Source organism: Sus scrofa, chromosome 9 (assembly GCF_054392235.1).
Source record: "Sus scrofa isolate SSC_HxYL_T2T_F1_AM1 chromosome 9, Sscrofa_HxYL_maternal_Yorkshire_Landrace_v2.0, whole genome shotgun sequence".
In the NCBI taxonomy this organism is placed as follows: Eukaryota; Metazoa; Chordata; class Mammalia; order Artiodactyla; family Suidae; genus Sus; species Sus scrofa.
In genome coordinates this window covers 92647908-92670588 of record NC_139391.1, presented here as the reverse complement: position 1 = coordinate 92670588, position 22681 = coordinate 92647908, and the positions used below count along the sequence as shown (strand labels likewise).

The 22681-nt window shown below is 35.1% G+C and overlaps 1 protein-coding gene across 46 annotated transcripts in view; it reads right to left on the bottom strand.

Moving 5' to 3' along the window:
* The window catches only part of HDAC9 (histone deacetylase 9), a 967336-nt gene that overhangs the window by 202953 nt on the left and 741702 nt on the right, over positions 1-22681 (bottom strand). For all 46 annotated transcript variants that reach the window (XM_084977200.1, XM_084977210.1, XM_084977211.1 and 43 more), the window contains one exon: positions 17924-18031. In XM_084977200.1, coding sequence (XP_084833326.1) covers positions 17924-18031 — 108 coding nt within the window. The remainder of the gene's footprint in view (positions 1-17923; positions 18032-22681) is intronic.

The window sequence follows — 22681 nt, the reverse complement described above, 5'->3', positions numbered from 1 at the left end:
GTAGAATATCTGAACACAATTAATGGGTACCTCCTAATAATAATAAATGAAGCAATTATAAAATCTGACATGCCAATTAGTAAGTCATTTTGGGTTACAGTTCACCAGGATGCATATTTTGGAATACACTATTATAATCCTTAAAACCACTGAACTTCAGTCTCAGAAAACTTTCTAAAAAGACAGTTTGCTTTAGAATCAATGCTATCAGTCTACAGCCTCTGAGGAAAGGCAGTTTCACAAAGAAAGCTTGTCTCTCACATATAGGAATCTTGGAGGTTAAAGGCATCAGGGAGACTTGCCAGGAAAACAATAAGGGACATATGGGAATACCATTTTGGTTTTTTTTGAGTAAACTCAAGGGAGCCAGGAAAACAGGAGCCCAGCATTAGCAGTTTAACTGAATGGTAGACCCCAAAGCATATGCACAGCTGCCAGACCTGTTCCTTGAAGAATCTAGAAGGAAGGAGCTTGATGACAGCACTGGAAAACAGTTCTTAGGAAACCTGGCATTATGGCCCATAATGCCTACAGCCTTGATCCTGGCAAAGATGTGGCTATAGATAGGAATAAACACATTCATGAAAAACTTGTCTCCTGGTGGAAAGGAGACAGGGCCTTTGATGGTGCAGATATTACACATAATTTAAGTTGAGGTCTGTAAGAAAATAATAACAATGGATCCACTATGAAGAAGATTTTGTTGAGGGGTGGGAATCATCAAGATATAGATCTTGGTAACACAATAACCTATGGAAAGCAATTTGTTTAGTTTATCGATCAGTGGTTTCAGTTGATACAACACCCAACAACTCAATTCCCTTTACTTTTTGAAACATGACTATTTTTTGTACCACAGTAACCAAAAAAAAAAAAAAAAAAAAAAAAAAAAAAAAAAAGAAATCAAGTATCTTCATCAAATAAATAGAGCCTTAGTATGAAATATTTATGGACAAAAAAGGAATGAGGGCAAAAGAATTTTGTTTTTGCTTTTTTTGAGAACTAGAAAACATTTTTTAAGGTAGATGATCACACCCGTCTAAGATCACAGCACAAAATAATAGTATGACATTATAATAATAGTTATTAAAATAGTACGGTATTATTATAATAATAATGAGATAATAGTAATGACCAAGACCTGAGCATAGGTAATACTGGAGGAAAAAGATTTTATCAACAAAATCCCCATGATAATACAACTTTTGTCATTATACTCACATATTACTACAGCAGATTCACATTCAATCAATAGTATATCTAATACTCCTGCCATATTTTGATGTATACATACATTTATTCAATTATACATAAGAAATTTCAAAAACTTTAGAGTAGCCATATGAATTTTATAACTATTAATAAAATATCTGGGTTATTTAGACAGACAATTTTAAATTTTGGACATATTGCTCTTCTTCTAATTGCAAACTTTCCTCTTAAATTCTAATTCTCCATCACTATACACTATAGCAGAAATAGCTAACAACAAAAAAAATGTGTTAATTCACTCAAAACCAGGCAAGCAAATCAAAATTTTAAGCAAAGAAATTAAATTATATAGAATTATGTACATAATAGCAACATAAAGAACATCTATTCAATTGACCAGACTTTCATTTTATAAGTTTATGTGTGTGTATGAAATTTACTGTCATATAAAATTACAAAGGTGTAAAATGCTTATGTTTGCCAAGTGTGTATGATATGTGTGATTTGGAAACTGGTACCAAAAACTGAACAATGTCTTTTGCAGAGATTGAAACAAAAAAGGAAACATCTGCATTATAGATAAACCAGCAGGTATCAAATTTAAAACCACCAAAGATAAAAAACAAACATAAATTAGTTGGAGGATTTTTTTCCATTATATATTATTTGTTCTATACTTCACATACTGTGCTTAAAATACAGCAATAAAAAACCTTTCAAGTAAATGCTAAACTTAAGACTAGAATTTATTTCAGGAAGCATTCTCTCCTATCTAAGTTATTTTTAAAATATCACCAGGACTTTGATTAAGAGTAGAAACTAAGTGTCAGGGATGAAGAAGAGCTCAAAACAGTTTAGAGGGGAGAGAGTTGCAGACAGAGTCTGAAGGAATATATAGCAATTTTTAGTCAGTATGAGCTAAACCACGTAAAAGTAAAGAAATCTGCATAGTCCAAAACCAAGTACCAGATGGAGATACTAGAAATAGGCATATTCAATTACCATGGGGTTGGGCAATTAAAACTCCAAGCTAGAAACTGAAATATTAGCCATGAGAAAAGCAGACTGGCAGAATGATGGCCTAGAAAGAAGCAAATTGGACACTGGAAATACAACAGGCAAGCCAGCTAGGCAACAAGTTTTCATTCCTGAGCAAAAAATATGAGTAATAGAAGGCTCACTTTTTATATAATCCAAGAGATTTATGTATTTGTATGTTTGTCATTATTCACTAGTATAAGTAAGTCCATAAGTTGGCTAATTTAAGAGCTTTCAGAAAAAGTTGGAGCACTTGGTATAACAAGAGATGAGAAGGTCAAGAACAAGGAAGTTTTCCACAAGAGTAAACATTTAACTGCCAAGGTTTCTCCTTTCTCTGATATTCAGATAGCATTCACAGTGGATGTGTGGAGTTACTAGTAGCATATTTGTCCTTTACTTCATTAATACTGAAAAATCAAATGGAGAATAAGTCACTGTGACCTCACTGGCATTTGTCCCTTATGAGAATGAGAGATAAAATTTGCAACAGGAGAGAACTTCAACATCCTCTCAAATATATATTTGTTTTAGACACACATCTGATTAGAAGGAAAAAAAATGTGCAAAACTGCACTCCTGAAAAATTAAAATTACATCACTAAATAACCCTCCCAAATATGCTTTTATTTAAATCACTGAAGAGCTTTGAACACAAAGAAATTTTTAAAAGAATTAAATTCCAGAGAAACAAGCCTCTACTGTAGTCTATACTGGGTTTTAAACACAATGCCTAGCATAGAATAAAATATTACAAGACACACAAAGAAGCAAACTAAAAGATTTATAATCAAGTAAAAAATAGAAAATACTCACAAGTGACTCGTAAATTAGAATTACCAGAAACAATATTTTAACTAATTATAATAGATATCTTAAAGAATTTGTGGGAAAAGATGGTGAAGAGAGATGCAATGACAAAAAGAATTTCAAAAGAGATATAGAAGCTGTGAAAAAGAACTAAATGGGAAATGAAAAAGTTTTTGAATGGGATGATTGGAAATGTGTATACAACAGAAGGCAAGGATGATTAACTTAAAAATAGGTCAAGATAAAATTATCCAAATAGGCATAGAGAAAAGAAAAAAAAATTGAAGAAAATAAACAGACCCTCAATATCCAGCAGGAGAGTGTGAAATTATCAAATGGGACTATAAGAAACGGAGGATACAGAGAATGGGGTAGAATACAGTATTTTAAGAAATATTAACTGAAAGTCCTCCAAATTTTATCAAAAACAGCAAGCCACTAATACATGGAGCTCAGTGAACTCCATTCAAGATAAAAACAGAAAACCATATTTAATCACAGAACTACTAAAAAAAATAAAAATTAAAATTAAAAAATTAAAAAAAAAAAACAGGAGTTCCCGTTGTGGCGCAGTGGTTAACGAATCCGACTAGGAACCATGAGGTTGCGGGTTCGATCCCTGCCCTTGCTCAGTGGGTCAAGGTTCTGGCGTTGCCGTGAGCTGTGGTGTAGGTCACAGACGCAGCTCGGATCCTGCGTTGCTGTGGCTCTGGCGTAGGCTGGCAGCTACAGCTCCGATTCGACCTCTAGCCCTGGAACCTCCATGTGCCGCAGGAGCGGCCCAAGAAATGGCAAAAAGACAAAAAAAAAAAAAAAAGCCTTGAAGACAGAGAGAAAATAAGATGTACTACATTGAGGTCAATGATAAGAATGACAACTGATTTCTCATCATCAAAAAAAGGGAAAAAAATAATACTGGAAGGATATTTTTAATGTATAAAACAACTGTCAACAAAGAATTTTATGTCAAATGATAATATCATTCAAAGATTAAAGGAAAAGAAAAACATCTTTTTATAAACAAAAGATGAATCAGTTGCCAGTAGAACGGCAAAACAAGGAATGTGGAAGGAAATTCTTCAGCCTGAAAGGAAATGATACCAGATGGAAGCCTGGATGTGTCCAAATGAATTCAGAACACCAGAAATAATAAATATGTGGGCAAATATAAAAGACAGTTTAAAAATGATATCATATATATATATATATATATATACACACACACACTCTCTCTCTCTCTCACACACACACACACACACACACTTTAAATTTGTTTAAAGACTTTCAACTATTAAACAAAAAATAATGGTAATTTAATATGGAGATCTCAAATATGCATCAAAGTAAAATATATAACATAATACAGTGGTTAGGAGAAGATAAAGAGAATTACATGTTAAAATATCAATAAACATAAAATGATTCAAGTCATACAAAGTATATTTTCTGGCTCCAGAATAATTAAATCACATGTCAGACAGAGAAAGATATCTGGAAAAAATCCCCCAATAGTCAGATAGTAAATAACACATTTTCAAATAACTCATCTCACAGAAACTCATATGGGAAATTAGAAGCTTTTTAAACATAGTAAAAATGAAAACACAACATGCCAAAATTTATAGGATGCAGCTAAAGTAGCATCTAGAAATAAATTTATTATAGTTAATTAATACTGTTGTGAACATTGGAGATTTGCTTAGAAAGTACATTTCAAGTGCTCTCACCACAAAAAAAGAAAAAATCAATATATTAATTAGCTTAATTGTATTGACTGTAATAATCATTTCTCTCTACATATTTATATCAAATCATCATGTAATATACCTTAAATACATGCAATTTGTTAAAATAATAGTAATAACAAAGAAAAAATTATAGCACTAATTGCCTATATTGAGAAAGAAGAGTTGTAAGTCTGTCACCTCTCAGCTTCCACCTTAAGTATCTAGATATGGAAATAAAAACAAATAAAACCCCATGTATTCAGAAAAAGAAAATAATAAAGGTAAAATCAAGGAAATAGGAGGTAGAAAGAAATAAAAACTATGAGTGAACCCAAAGCCTGGATCTTTGAGAAAAATCAATATAATTGATAAAAAAGAAGATGCAAATTACCACTTTCAGGAATAAGAGTAGTGACAAAACTATAGATTCTATAGAAAAATAGTAATTACTTTAGAGAATGGTTTATCACTTTCTTTTTTTCTCTCTTTCTTTCTCCCCCCCTCCAACCCCCTGCTTTTCTTTCTCTCTCTCTCTCTCTCTCTCTCTCTCTCTCTCTCTCTCCTTTCTTTTTTGCTTTTTAGGGCTGTACCTGCTTCATATAGAAGTTTCCCTGGGCCAGAGGTCAAATGGGAGCTGCAGCTGCTGGCCTTCACCACAACCACAGCAATGCAGGATGTGAGCTGAGTCTGCCACCTATACCACAGCCTATGGCAATGCCAGATCCTTAACCCACTGAGTGAGACCCATGTCCTCATGGATACTAGTCAGGTTTGTTACTCCTGAGCCACAATGGGAACTCCCTATCATTTTCTTATAAAGCTAAACATATACTTAACCTATAACAATTATTTCTGTCCAAATATTTAAAAGTGAGAAAAATAAATATGTCTAAAGACAGACTTTGAACAATATCTTCATTGCAGCTTTATGTAGAATAGTCCAAAACTGGAACTGGAATGAGTCAACAAATTGCAAAGTATTCATAAAAGAGCACATTTTTGATTAATCAGAGGAATGCAAATTAAAACCATAATGAAGTATCACTCCGCACCTGTCAGAATGGCTATCATCAAAATAACAAAAATAAAAAAAACCAAATGTTGGCAAGGATGTGGAGAAAAGGGTACCCTTGTATACTATTGGTGGGAATGTAAATTGGAGCAACCACTATGGAAAACAGTATGGAGGTTTCTAAAGAAACTAAAAATAGTTCTATCATATAACCCAGCAATTCCACTCCTGGATATATATCCAAAAAAAACAAGAAACAACAACACTAATTTGAAAAGATACATGCACCCCAATGTTCACAGAAGTACCATTTACAACTGCCAAGATAAGGAAGCAACCTAAATGGCCACAAACAGATGAATGGATAAAGAAGATGAGGTGTAAGTGTATAGTGTATACATGTATATGTATGTGTGTATATACACACACACACACACGTACACAGACACACACAATGGAATATTACTTAGCCATATCAGCCATAAAAAAGAATGAAATTATGCCACTTGCCACAACATGGATGAACTCAGAGGGTATTATGCTAAGTGAAGTATGTCAAACAGAGACAAATACTTTATGTTTTCACTTATATGTGGACTCTAAAAAATACAATTAATAAATACAAAAAAAAAAAGAAAGAAACAGACTCATGGATACAGAGAACAAACTAGTGGTTACCAGTGGAGAGATGGAAGGGAAGAGGGACAAGATGGGGTAGGGAATTTAGAGGTACAAACTATGTACAAAATAAATAAGCCACAAGAATACGTAGTACAACACAGAAACATAGTCAATATTTCATAATAGCTATAAATGAAATATAACCTCTAAAAATGTGAACCACTGTGTTGTACATCAGTAACACAGAATATTGTACATCAACTAAACTTCAATAAAAAGTTAATTTAAAAGTTAGCAACATGATTACCTTTTAGTGAGATAAGTCATCAATTACCAAATTGGGAATTAATAGCTCCTGCCCTTTAAAATTAATTAGTTTTTTTAACAGTGTAGAACTTTGAATTTTTAAACTAAAGAGAAATTATATTATTTGTATCTTAAAGAAAATAAACAAAAATTTAACATAAAAATAGGATAGTACTCAGCAGCAAAAGTTAATAAGCTAAATGACACATGTAGTATAATAGATGTATCTCAAAAGCATTATATTAAATGAAAGAAGTCACAGAGAAAATTCTACATACTATATACTACCACGTATATAAAATTACATAATAGTTAAAATTAGGTGACTATCAGAAAAATCAGATCAGTATTTGCCTGTTCTAGAAAGTGACTACCAAAGGGCATGAGTGAACTTTCTGGGGTGATTTTAATATTAGATAACTTGTGGTGGTATTCAGGTACAGATATTAACTAGAAGAAATAACACCCTTGAAAATCTGTGTGTTCTATGTAATGTACACTATATCTTGATTTAAAAATAAATTATATCTATTTTTGAAAAATCTCAAGTGATTACTAAATAGCTTAGAGCCATATACAGTGAGCATTTTCTTCATTTGGCTGTGCCCATGGCATGTGGAAGTTCCTGGACCAGGGATCAAAACTATGGCACAGCAGTGACCTGAGCCACTGCAGTGACAACATCAGACCCTTAACCTGCTGCACCACAAGGGAACTCTACAGTGAGAATACTATAGAAAGAATCTACTTTAAATTTTGAGTAACCGTTTGTGGTAGGAAGAAGTCCCCCATAAAATGTTTTAATCTCCTAATCCTAATTCTAATTTCCAGAATCTGTGAACATGCTCTTAAATGACAAAAGAGACCTTGCAGATGTGATTACCATCACAGAGATGGAAAAGGTACTTAGCATAATATAGGTGGTCTCATTCAAATTATACGCATTCTTCAAAGGTAAGAGAGAGCTGCAATGATGGGGAAAAGCGCACATAAATGCATCTTAAGAAGGTCTGTGCCCTCTAGCTGGCTCTGAGATGTAGAGGCTTTGTTAAAATAATAGAGAGAGGCCCCTAGAAGCTGAGAGCAGCCCTTAGCTGATGACTAGTCAGAAAATGGGGACTACATGGTCTCCTACAACCACATGGAAATGAATTCTACCACAATTTGATTTAGCTCAGGTTTCACTGGGCTAAAATCAAGATGTCAGCATGGCTGCAGTGAGATCTGAATAGTTCTTCTAAAATTTCTCAGAACTGAAAATAATAAATTAGTGTTGTCTTAAGCCAATACATTTGTGGTCATTTGTTACAGCAGCAATAGAAAACTCATACATCTATATATTGGGGTTGAATTAGGGACAGTATATAAAGGAAACAGCATTATTTCTCTCCCAGTACTAACCTTTCTTTACTTTATATCTAATATATTCCATAGCTTTTCCAATCATGTCAGCTCTAATAGTCTCACCTTTAAACATTAAAAAGTCCAGTTCAGTCTAGTTAAACACTTTACTGTCACATCTAAGTCAAAGTGTTTCTCCACTGACCTGCTTACCCATATAATCAGGGACCAGCAGTGGGTAAAAACCTAAGTGCACTGGGGGAGGATGCCATGTAATTTATAGTTGATATTTTTTTCCTTTCTTGCTCTACTGCCTTTGTGCTATGCTTACGGATCCTCCAGCTTCTGGAGAGTGAGAAAAATAAAAAAAGATAAAGACTTTGGATTAGCAGTGGAGATCTCTTTGGGTTCTTCAAATGACCTCTGTCATGGCAGATCCAAATGTTGTTCCTCTTTCAGTGGGAGAATTCACAAGTTCTTCAGACACTGTCAGTAGGCTACATGCTCAAAGCTCACTAATGTGGGCAATGCACTCACTGGCTGACCAAGTTCTCATCAGCTTTTTCAAATATTTCCAGTTATATTCTCCTGAGGGATTTTTTTTCTTTAAAGGTAGACCTCTTTGGTGAGATAATTCCAAGATGATTCAAATCTGGTCTCCATCCAAAGTGTCTACTGGCCCACAGAGGAAAAAAAAATCCTTGCTTTGCCAATAGTGTCAATTTCACTGGCAACTGTTCGTCCTCTCTCCTCAACCTGCCCACATGGCTGTTTCAGCCAGCTCTCCACTCTGCACACTCTAGGTGACAAACCTGGACATTCTTCTATCTTTACACAACTCCCTAACCCCTAATACATACATCAAGCTCTCTGGTGAACTCCTTCATTCCCCAACCTGGTAGTAGTCTAGAATGATTCTATAAATTTCTGTAACTCCATATGTATCAAGCTAAGGACTAAAAAACCATTCCTCCCTTCAGATAGAAACAATTTCCTTGGATACCTTCACCATCTCTTATAGATTTGTTGGGGGAAAGCAAAGAAGAGAACAGAGGAAAATAGCCAAAACACTTAAATTTCTTTTTAAGAATCTTTTATCAATCACATCTCTCTTACCTGATATATAAACTGGATTAAGCTGATTTGACTATCTTTTAATGAATCCATTGAAAAGGTATCTGTTATTCAAAACTAATATTCTTTGTCCTCAGCTTGGGATCTTGACCAAAATTGGAGTCAACACAACTGTTCCATTTCATACCTTATTTGATATACCATTTAAGGCTGGAAAACAGTATAAAATTTTAAGGAAGGCCTAATGACAAAATGTATTTGAAATGGCTATTTAACTTACTAAAAAAAAACTATTATTGGTAGTTAAAAATGTAATTGCCTTCCTTATTCTAAGCTATCATAAATATACTCTTAGTTTTCAAGGGCACCTACATATGCATAAATTGTATGCTAAATTGTGTGTGTGTGTGTGTGTGTGTGTGTGTGTGTGTGTGTGTGTGTGTGCGCGCGCGCATCTCATTATCTAGATTTTGATTCTCTCTCTAGCATCATTTCTTGCTAGCTTCTCTGCAGATAACTCCAGACATACAGGTCTTGTAGTTCCTTAAACATGTCAAGACTTATCTACTGCACCCTACAAGACAGATTCTGTATTTGCTTTTTCCTTTGTCTGGACTACTCTTTCCCCAATTCTCTATATGGTTCTTCCTGTACTTCGTTCAGCTCAAATCTCTCCTTATCCATCTGTAAGGCCTTCCCACAAGGTAATCTAACAGAGGTGGCACCCTCCCTCAGTCTTCTTCTAATTCTCTTTCATGCCTTATTCTTTCTCCAAAGAACAAATTTTCACCTAAAAATATGTTCTATACATATGTGTTTTATAAATGAGTAATTAATACTTGAAATCAACAAGGTTATTTTCAGTCTGATGGAGATGACTTATCACGAAGTATCATCACAGGGTTACATTAAAGTTTAGTTTTGCTAATAAATATTTGAAACAATTCTGAATAGTAAAATCCAGTATTAGATACATAGAAAGCAAGATACAAATATCAAAGTCGAAGGGAAGACATGAGAAGTAATCAGAGAGAAAAGACACAATATCTCTAAGAAATGACAATTAGGTTGGTAACTGCCATTTTACATGTCAAAACTGGAAAATCTGGACATGGAGAACAGACTTGTGGTTGCCAAGAGGGAGGGGGAGGGAGTTGGATGGATTGGGAATTTGGGGGCTAGTAGATGCAAACTATTATCTTTGGAATGGATAAGCGATGAGATCCTGCTGTATAGCACTGGGAACTGTATCTAGTCACTTATGATGGAGCATGATAATATGAGAAAAAACAATGTATACATAAACATCAAAACTGGAAGCCAGAAAAGCATGGATGATCTTCAGAGTGCCCAGACAAACTGTCAACTTTGACCCATGTACTTAATAGAACTATCTTTCAAGAATAGGGGCAAACAGATATCATAGATAAACAAAAAGTAAAAAAAAAAACCACTAAAGAAATATATGTTGGAAGAAGGAAAATAAGAAATGGAAGTTTCAGATACAAAGATAAACGGTGAATGAAGAAAATGGTAAATATGTCAGCAAGACTAAAGAAACACTGATAATAAACACAGTTTAAAAATGTCTCACTGGTGATATTATTTTCAAAAGAGAGATAAAGCTAAAGTACTACACCATAATATCATAAAATTAAGACAGGATAATTGCCTTTAAAACATTATAAAGCTTTTGTGTTGTGAGGAGAATCAGGAAAGGAATTAAGTTTAAGATTTATTACATAGGTTAAATTTTTAAATGATACTTAAACTGTGTATTTAAAAAAAAAATTAGCGGTAGCATAGAATAACATTTCAACTGAAAACAAAGCAAGGGGTAAGTAAAAGCAAGGGTGCACACAAAGAAAAAAAGCAATATGTGATGCAAAATATGATAGAAATACACTTATGTATATTATAATTCATAGTAAAAAATGACTTGAACTGAATCAGCTAAAATATATAGTTAGATTAGAAAGCAAAATGCAGCCTTAAGCTATTTATAAGACCTAGACCTAGTATAGAGCAAAGAGAAACTCTGCAAGTAAAGGGATGGTAAATAATGAACTAGGAAAATAAAAGGGGGGAAAAAGCTAATAATGCCATATTAATATCATACAAATATAACTGAGGACAGGAGGCTATACTTGAGATACGCATCAAATATTAATGAAAGGTTTAAGAAGGATCTAACAATCTTATTCTGTCCATATCTAATAACAGAGGTTCATAATAAGGTGACATTTTATACCCATTGGCAAACAATTATTTTATTTTTAACCATTTTTATTGTTTAGTTGAAATTGATCAGTATATATTTGAAATTTATAAATGCATAAAAATATATGTTTAAACATATATTTATTGTTATTTTTGAAGTGAATTTGATTTATATTAACTTCAGGTGTATAACATTGTGATTCAATATTTTATAGATTATACTCCATTTAAAGTTAGCATAAAATATTGCCTATAATCCCCATGTTGTGCATTATATCCTTGCATCTTATTTTATACCTAGGAGTTTGTACTTCTTAATTTCCTTCCCCTATCTTTCTCCTGCCCTCACTGTCCTATTTGTGTATGTGCACTAGTTTACTTTCTGTATCTGTGAGTTTATGTCTGTCATGTTAAATTTATTTTATTTTTTTAGATTACATATATAAGTGAAAACATACAGTATTTGTCTTCCTCTGACTTACTTTATTAATAAGCATGTTACTCTCCAAGTTCACCCATGTTGATGCAAAAAGCAAAATTTCATTCTTTTTTTTTTTTTTTTACAACTGAGTTATGTTCCATTGTATATATACACACCACATCTTTCTCTGTTCATCTGTTGATGGACATGTAGGTTATTTTCCTATCTAGGCTATTATAAATAATGCTGTTATGAACATAGGGGTCCATGTATCTTTTCAATTTGGTGTTTTTGCTTTTTAAAATATATATCCAAGAGTAGAGTTGCTGAGTCCTATGATAATTCTCCTTTTAATTTTTTGAGGAACCCCCAGCCCATTTCCCATAGTGGCTGTACCAATTTATACTCCAGCCAACAGTGTACAAGGGTTCCCTTCTCTCCACTTCCTCACATTTATTATTTGTTGTCATTCTAACAGATTTGAGGTGGTATATCACTGTAGATTCAATTTTAATTTCTCTGATGATATGTGATGAAAGCATCCTTTCACATAAGATTTGCAAACAGTTAAAAATATGAAAATACCAAATGTAGACAAAAGTGGAGAGCCCTAGAAATTTTTATGTGCAACTGATGGGGTTTGAAACTGGCACAATGACATAGGTACTTATTCTCTATGTATCATCTTTTTTTTAATTCCTCAATCCCTCCTTTACACTGCCCTTTTTAAAGTTAATTAGATAATTTCTAGTGTACCACTTTAATTTCCTTGTCATTTCTTTTAATATATTTTTGAGTTATTTTCTTGCCTGTTGCCCAGTGAATTATAATTAGTATCTTAACTTTTAAACAATTTAGTTCAGACACAAACCACATTTCAATAGTATCCAGAAATTCAGTTTTGCTCTTACATAGCTCCATTCCCAGTGCCCTCCTCTGTGCTGTGACTATCTTACAGACCACATTCTTATATATTTATTTATGGTTATTATTTTATGTAGATATCTTTTAAATCTGAGAGGAAAATAAGAGTTATAAACAACATACATAATTATACTATCATGTATATTTATTTATGCAGTGACTTTTACTGGTGTTCATTATTTCTTTATGTGAATTCATCTTCTTCTTTACATGTCTCAGAGTTTTGCCTTAAAAAACCACGCCTTTTAAGCCACATAAATATGGCAATTCTGGAAATCAGATTTTTACCCCTCCCTAGGGTTTACCATTGTTTTGTTTGCTTACTACTCTTCTAAACTAATTCCATAATGACTGTATTCTATGTTGAGTGTGGCACTTAAGTCTTTGCTTGGTTAATTTAGTGGTCACTTAATGACACAGAGGACAGAGATTTTCCTAAATGCCTGGGATCAAGAGTCTCCAGACTCTTTCAAGGGGCCCTGCCCATGTGTGTTGGACACATTTTCAATACTCAGCCAGAGAGCTGACAACTCTACCCTGGCCTTTACTTCCTGTTTGAGCAGGGCCTCAGTGTCAGCCTAAGATGAGAGCTTAGGGCCTTTCAGGTCTTCCCTGAGTGTGCACAGCCCTGAGTATGCACATTGCCCTATCATGAACATGGCCTCTAGATTCTCAGGAATCTGATAGGGCTTTTCATAGCCCTTATGCACATTTCAGTCCCCGGGTCTTCCCTGTAGCTTTTGGTCAGTTTACTGTTTTCTCTACTGTTGTCTTCCACCCCAGGCAGCCACGAGGTTAATCAATGACCTTTATTTTTTTTTTCAACAAATGCTTCTGGGGAAAAGGCTTTTCATGTAGGGTGTACTCTAAGCCAGGTCAAATAAAGACAACTTTGCAAGTGGGCTCTTGTACTGAAGCATCAGATAGGCCAAACAGTGAAAATTCTCTGGGAATGAGGCTTTGAAGAATCTCCAACCCCATTCTGCTCTGTCTGGAGACTGCCAAGTTATTGGTTTTCACTGGGAATGCAGGCTATTATTTGTTAAGGCTACTGTGGCAATGGAAAGGGTTATAGGAGAATAGGGTGAATTAAAACACCACAAAACTCACTGTTCCTACCAAGATTTAACCAGTTTTGTTTTGAATACATGCTTCCTGAGTTGTTACAAGCTTTTCGTTAATTTCCAGGGTTTTCAAAAAAGATAATTCTGATAAATTTTGCCAGTTTTGTCATTGATTTTATGGAGAGAAAAATTTTCAGAGATTTAAACTGGTATTTCTGCTGATGTCACTGTGGCAAAACAACTCTGGAATTTTACTTTGCATTGCTTATTGAAATTTATTATGTCTCTTTTCTGAAAGCTTATCATTTTACTCTTCGTTATACCATAGTGAAAGAATAGGCATGTTCAAGAGTGTTCACAGCAGCCCTGATCAAAAGAGTAAAAACTAGAAAGAGCTAAAATGTCCAACAGAAGAATGAGTAAACAAATTATGATGTACAAGGAAAGTGAATAAAGCACAGCTATATAAATTCCTATGGATAAATTCTCATAACATGATTTTAAGTTTCGGGAGAGAAATCTGAAAAATAACACATTCAATATGACTGCATTTTTATAAAGGTTTAAAACATATGGATAAAACTATTAAATAAAGGGAACAAACTAATTAAAAAATAAAACAGATTAGTGATTACTCCATGTTCAAAAGATAGGAATGAGCTAAGTACTGAGAGAATTTTAATAGTGTCAGCAAAGTACTATTTTTTAAGTTGGATGAAAGGCTCTTAGGTGTTTATCTCATTATTATACTTTTAAATTATTAATGTAACTTTTTTGTATGTATTAAATGTTTTATAGTAATAAAAAGGAGAGAATCTAGACTTTTTTTAAAAAAACTGTTACTAACCTTTTTTTCTTTTTTTATGTAGAGAAATTCCTTACAAAGTAGTGACACCATTTTTGAACCAGGTATTGAGCCATCTAAAACTTGAAAAAAATTGGTCATCTTGTAGAGATATTTCTGCTTCTAGATATACTTTCTTAATTGTCCTTTAGAACAGAGCACCACTTTGAGGTAAATATTCTTCCAATTATATCTTCCAAAACAACACACATTTCAGCAGGTTCAGATTATTTGTGTTCCTTAGTTCTAGAATCTGAAAAATGGCCAATTCAGATATTTGTAGATTTGAGAAATTTACACTTCTGTGGATTTTTTTTAAATGTTATTAATAACCTGGAAAACTTGAATGTCCCCATAATTTCTGCTGAACGCCACTGAGCATGTCCATCTGTGCCAAAAATAAACCCATTTACTGCTGTAGTTTACTGCTACACACAGTCAATATAAGCATCAACATGAGACCCACTCCCTGTGCCTAGATTATGCTTCTAATTCCTTCAGCCTATCAATATCCCCAGGGGAAGGAAGAACAGAATCTGCTAAAGAGTGGTCACAATCAACTTCAACATCAAGCAAAAATTCCAGGTAATCAAATCTGTCTTTGGCATTTTCCTTTTCGTACACGTCTCTTATATCCTAAATCCCCATCCCCTATGAGTTCAATGACTTCCTTCCAGCTGTATCCCACCTCTCAGTTCAGCACCCCATGCAGGCCAACCCAATCTGAAATAGAGCTCTTAATTTACCAAGCAAAATGAGTGCTGTTTTACAAAATGCAGTCTTTCAATATGTCAAAGTTGTTTCCTTAAGGTACAGATTTACTAGGAAAACAGGGTAGAACATGTGAGAACTAAATGCAGGTGCAGAAAACAAAAGACAAAACACCAAAGTTTTCTTTCTTCATGCCTCTTAACAGAATAATTTACCCGTGTCCTCAGATAAGCTTCCCTATTTTCTTCCTAGATCTGAATGAAGTGACTCGTAGCTGTCAGTGTTAATGCTCCTGGCCATCAGGGGTACCTGCCCTGTCATACTGAAATCTGGAACAGGTAGATACTGAATAACATTTTTGGTTAGCCAGAGATCATGGCCATATATCAAGTTCTTGGCTACCAGCAGTGGCATTCCCAAAGGCCTCCCGAAATTATTAGCAACCAAGGGATTTGGTCTCTTGGCCTGTTAGCACTACTGCATTTGTCATGGTCTTACATGTCTTGGACTTCAATTTTACCCTTACCTATAAGAGAAATAAACCAGCTGCAAAATCTGAAATAAGTTGAAATTAATTTTGGAATATCTACAATTTGATGTCACCCTGTTTATAATCGAGAGTCAAATCCACTTTTCATTTGCAAATAGCTCACAATGTCAAAACCATACATGACCTTCAACGTTTTCAATTCTACCCTGCTAATTTTGCAGAACAAGGATTTGAAGCCCAGAGAAGTTTAGTGATTTGCCACAAATGACACAGCATTTAAGTGGCAGAGCTGGGTCTTTTCCCCATTCTTTCCTTTTCTTTCTTAATGGACTGATTTCTCAATCAAGGGAAAGAAAAGCATTTGTATGAATCCTTATTCTTAACATAAATAGCCAGTGTTAGTACAGCTGGTGGTCAGCATGTCCACATCATATGTTGTTGACACTTTGTTTGCAATAGGCTATTTTAAATGACTACTTCCTAAAAAACAGAATTAGCTTTTTGTTCAACATTTTTTATACATATATTCAGCAATTCTGTACACCGTGAGGCTAATAACAATGATGAATTTTAGTGTAATATGTGGGCATTCTACTTGAAAACGTTTCTGATTAAGCATCAAAAAAAATCAAAACAATTAGAAATGCTACCATAACCATTTTTGTTTCTATCAAGTGGGTCTATGCCAGCATAATCTTTAAAAAATTATAATATTGTGGCCTGGCTGTTATCTGTCATTTGAATTCTTTTGAAAATAAGACTCTCAAATATTTTTGTTATAAAATGTCCATTTATTCTAGTGCTACAAGTAGCATACTCAAACAAGAACTATTCCTCACGTGCTACTGGGAAAGAGCCAAAACCTCTCCATAAGGCTGGTTCCTTTCTTCCTTTCAATAGCTCATTACCAAAGGTAAAGACTGAGTATTAAGCACCACGTTAATGGCCCCATAAATCGCCTGAGCTGAGCAATTAATATCCTAAAGCTGATTGTGTCTTTTCAACTTAACATGAGGCATATACATCTATCCATAAATATATAAACACAGTTCACCTTATCAAAATGCTGTTTCTCCAAGTCCAGACTTAAAGAATTAGAGCAAAGACTTCTGGGACAGACAATGATTGTAAAGTGCACATTTCTACCCTGCATTTTTAATCACAGTGAAACAGTCAGGTGTTATTGAATAAAAATTCGTTAGACATAAAGAAAATAATCCTAATTAGATTTTATTTTAGATTAACAAAACTCACTGTGCCTATATTGTTGGTTATGATATATTCCCCCTAAGACCCACAACTGCTAAAAATACCAAATCAATCACTGCCCAGATTTCGTTATGAAGTGTGTGAACGAGTGCATTAAAAAGCCATGTTAGCACCAACAAAGTTTATTGGGGCAACTGCATTCAAGACGCACATGGTATACCTTTAAATAGCACTGTTAAAATACCAAATAAAATGTCAACGTCTGTCAGGTCTCTGGCTTTTATAAATTGTTTAGACTGGGAAACGTTGGGGTTTGGACATTGTTCTTTTCACATGATGTAGAAAAGGAGATGGTAAAAAGAAAAGAACAATAAAGCGTAGTTCATTTTTGAAGTTCTTTCATGGAAAAACATACTCTGGATCATTACCCTTCTAATCAACAATTTCCTTCTTCCTCCCAATCCTTCCCTCTGATATTTACCTTTCTCCCCACCCCCAGTTCCCTCTCTCTGGGTGGTATTCTGAGCTTACACAGTACTCGGTAATCATATTTTTTATGTCGCTTCAAAAGAGAATCCCAGGAGGGCATGACAGATATGTATATCCTGGGTATTTTTAACCTGGACCATAGCTTTATTCACCATGTCTATGCTCTTCAAAATACCCCTGAGTGTCCTAACCACAGTTTCCCCAAGGAGAGGAAGGCCCTGTGAGCAGGATCAGCTACGACCTACCTACAGACTAGTTATTATCACACCTTAGTGGCCATCTCCCTGCCCTCTTCCCTCCGCCCCTTTCCTTTTATGACCATACCACACTCCCCACAATTCCCAAACAACAACATCTCTGTTTCAGCGTCTCCTCTGGATTTCCCACACTTAATGCAACCCAGACCTCACCTTCAGCTCTCCTGAGGCCACTTTGGAAGCCAGCTCGATGACACAGCCAACAGCCATGCGTGCAGCACCGGACGAGTGCAGCTCATTCCAAATGGTGTCACTGTCCACCTGAGCAAACAGTCAGCAGAGCCCGCAACAGAGAGAGGGAGAGAAGGAGAAGGAGTAGATGAAAGAGGGCAGGGGGAGGAGGGGCGTTGGGGAGCAGGGGAGAGAAAGAGAAAGCAAATTTGTGAGGAAGGGCTGGCACAGTAACAGCCTATGTACAATAACATTAGTCTTCCGTCTTGGCCAGCTGAAAAGGCCTTCTGGACACGGCTTTGCTTATACTTTTTCTCTGTACTGACTTCTCCAATGGAAACACATTCCTGCCATGCCTCACTGCCATTCCCTGTTTAGATTTCTCATTACAAACAGCATTACATAGGCCGGATCTGGCGTAGTTACAGTCTTTCAAGAAACCAGGCCCCAGTAGTAGATAGAGTAAAAGCTAAGAGCACTTAGCTATACATAAAAATCGGATTTGCAAGTGCTAGAGGGGGGGAAATTCAAATACCTCTCTGGCTGCAGGTTTCCAGGGAGCCAAAGAGAATTATTAGACAGGTAGCAGTAGCTGTGAGTAGAAAGGGGCAACCACAGTTCAGGTTCTCCAACTAAATGGAAAGAGTGTGCAGTCCTCTCACTTAAAACATTCACAACACTTAACTGTAATGAACAATTTGACTTTCAAAGGAGAAGCTTACAACTTCTTATATTTAGTGCATTTTGGCAGCTAGTCTTAGTGCAAACTGGTATTATTAAAATTAGGCCATTAAAATTCGTGGTTGCTTCCACACTAGAGAACATTATTATCAAAACGAAGCATGAACCAATATTTTGGACTTACTTTTATAAAATGCTATTTACTCTCTTTTTGTGCATACAATAAGAGAACATATACAACAAAGACAAGAAAAGTACAGTAGTGGCCATTTTAAATTGTCAAATATGTTACATCTTTTTAAGTACAAAGTATTTCATAATGTAAAAAATAACAGTAGCCAAGAGTAGAAGTCTCTAATTTTAGGACACACTAATTACTTGCAGCACTGACAAAAGCAATAAAAAATTTGTGACTGTGCAAATATCAAAACTTCTCAAATGGCTCAAAGAAGGGAAATCCCACTCAAAATACAGATTCTCTTTTAAAATGAAGAATTAAAGAGGCCTAATGACAGGGAACAAATAAATAATAATAACATACACATGCACTAAGTAGCTTCCTAAGCATTTTCACATGCTTTTTCTCATGAGAACCTTAACAATTTAAATCCCGTCAAGAATAAGGAGTATATACATAATACATGAGAATAAATAAATAGAATATTAAGATAATTTTGACAATAGCAAAAATGGTAGAGAGAAGATTCTATATCAAACTAAGTAAAATTACGGCTTTACCACACAAAGGCAAATGACAATGGGCAATCAATTAATTAACATCTATGTGCTTTGCTTCCCTTCCAATGAAACAACTTTTTCAAGTGCCATCTGTGTGTGATGTGGGGGAGGATTAAATGAATAAGTAACAGGCTACTGTTAGCTACTACTATCTTAACTGCTGTTACTCTCATTTTGTCCTGGCTAGCACATAGTTGAGGCCTATTAAGTGGTTACTGAATGAGCATACTGTGGCTTAGAGGGGCCACTCTGCTGTTCTGAAGACCCTCACAAAGACCTCCGATCCTGACAACACATGCTTTTCTACCATACTCCTGCTTAAGAACATTCAGCCCATGTCATCATCGATACCACCACGGTCAACACTATCAACTAAAAAGTAAAGGAATCATCAAATGAACACTGGGACCTAGTCATTTATCCTCTAATCGGAAAGTTTTATGTCTTATTGAACCATTTTAAGCAGTTATTTGAGCTTATAGATATAGATATATCCTAGAGGAAGATGGTTGTTCAAGCTTAAAAATTAAAACCAACACTTAGATTGTGATGGATATTTTTAAGCCTATTTTTAACCATTACATAGCTATAGGTGCCATAGAAATATCCATCAGATTTAAAATCACTGGGAAGGCCAGCAAACATAAAACAAATCAATAAATCCCCAAAGAGTTAATTGGTGACAGAACCACAGATAATTTCAAACCACTTTTTTTTTGGTGTTTCCTCTCAACATTTTATTATGAAAAATTTCAAACATACAGAAAAATTTAAATTATTATGGAGTGAACGCTCTTAAACAACCTAGATTCTAGACTTCACATTTCATTCTATTGCTTTATCACATGTTGATCTATTCATCCATCCTTCCCCCCATTCATCCATTGATTCATCTTTATTTAAAAAAATTTTTATTATAGTTGATTTACAATGTTCTGTCAATTTATGCTGCACAGCAAAGTGACCCAGTTATACATATATATATTCTTTTATCTCACATTATCCTCCATCATGTTCCATCACAACTGATTAGATACAGTTCCCTGTGCTACACAGCAGGATCTCATTGCTTATCCATTCTAAATCCAATAGTTTGCATCCACTAACCCAAAATTCTCAGTCCATCTTACTCCCTCTCCCCTTGGCAACCACAGGTCTGTTCTCTATGTCCATGAGTTTGTTTCTGTTTGGTAGATATATATATATATATAGTTTCTGCCATATATTAGATTTCAGATATAAGTGACATTGTATGGTATTTGTCTTTCTCTTTCTGACTGACTTCACTTAGTATGATAATCTCTAGTCCTATCCATGCTGCTGCAAATGGCATTATTTTGATATTTTTTATGGCTGAGTAGTATTCCATCATGTATATATACCACATCGTTTTAATCCATTCATCTACTGATGGATATTGAGGTTGTTTCCATGTCTTGGCTATTGTGAATAGTGCTGCTATGAACATAGGGGTGCATGTATCTTTTTCAATCAAAGTTTTGTCTGGACATATGCCCAGGAGTGGGATTGCTGGATTATATGTCTATAATATAGGAGCACCCGAATACATACAACAAATACTAACAGATATAAAAGGAGAAATTCATGGGAATACAATAATAGTAGGAGACTTAGACACCCCACTATCATCAATGGATAGATCCTCTAGGCAGAAAATCAATAAGGCAACAGAGATCCTAAATGACACAGTAGAAAAGTTAGACTTAGTTGACATTTTCAGGACATTACATTAAAAAAAAATCAGAATACACATTCTTTTCAAGTGCACATGGAATATTCTCAAGGATTGACCACAAACTGGGGCACAAAACTAACCTCAACAAATTTAAGAGTATAGAAATTATTTCAAGTATCTTCTCTGACCACAATGGCATGAAACTAGAATCAACCACAGGAAAATAAATGAGAAAAAATACTGTCTACATGAAGACTAAACAACATGCTACTAAAAAACCAATGGGTCAATGAGGAAATCAAAAGGGAAATTAAAAAATACTTCAAGACAAATGATAATGGAAACACAATTCAAAATGTATGGGATGCTGCATAATTTCTTCAAATATATTTTCTATCCGCTTTTCTTTTCTTATCCTTCTGGAATCCATATTATGTGTAGATTGTCCCATTTTATATTAATCCCAAAGATCTCTTATTTTGCTTTCATGTTTTTTTCATTTGGTTTTCTGTCTGCTGTCCTGATTCAGTGATTTCCATTATTCCATCTTCCAAGACACTAATTCATTCCTCTGCATTATTTATTCTGCTCTTCATTGCCTTTAACTCAGCTTGCATCTCTGCAAATGAATCTTCTATTTTTTTCTTGGCTCCTCCTTATATTTTCTAGTTTCCATCTAAAGAAAGAACTAGTTACTGTTCTTTCTTTAGAACAGTTACTTTCTAACTTTAGAACAGTTACTAGTTACTTTCTACTTACTGTTCATATCCATTTCTTAATTTCTTCATAATTGCTCTTAATTCCTTCACTATTTTCGCTATCTTCTTTTGAACTTGGTGTCTATTAGATTGAAAAGGTCTGTTTCATTGTTTGCTCCTTCAGGTGAATACTGTTCTTTAAAGTGGGAATGGTTCCTGAGCTTCTTCATTTTGCTTATATTTTTCTTATTCTATGAGTTTAGAGAAACCAACTACTATAGTCTTGGATGGCTATTTATACATGAGAGTTCCCCTTGGGTATTTTGTGAGAGCTTATTATTTATTTTTAGCATGAGGGTTGCTTTTGATTTGGATCTCGCTGTCTCTTTCCTCAGTGTGTACAGGCTGTTAACCCCTTGATAGGGTGCTGCATGTGCTTCCAGGGAGATGGAGGCAGTGGGCAGGGCTAGTAGCCAGTGCCTGGTTGCTGAGCCCTTGTCAGTGGCAAGAACCTGCAGGGAAGTGGCTCAGGCTGCTCCTAGTTGCAAGGCCCTGGGAAGTGGCAGCAACCCTTAAGCAACTGTAGGTGGTGCCCAGAGCATTTGGCAGTGGTAGCAGCAGAGTATGTGTGTTCCCAGGGAAGTGAGAGCAACAGGAGCTGGTGCTCAGTAGCAGTGCCCTCTTCTGTGCCGATTTCTGAGGTGACTGGGGCCACAGGTGGTGCCTGTTCACAGATCCGTAGTGGTGCTGGACCATGCACACCTCTGGAGTCTGAGATAACTGCAGTGATTTGCCCCTGTCCCCTATCCCACGGAAGAGGTGCTCCATCACACTTAGCCTACACAGGAGGTGCCCAGCTGCCCCTTACTCCATGCGAAAGATTCCCAGCTACCTGCAGCCCATGCAACAGGTGCTCTGCTGACCATA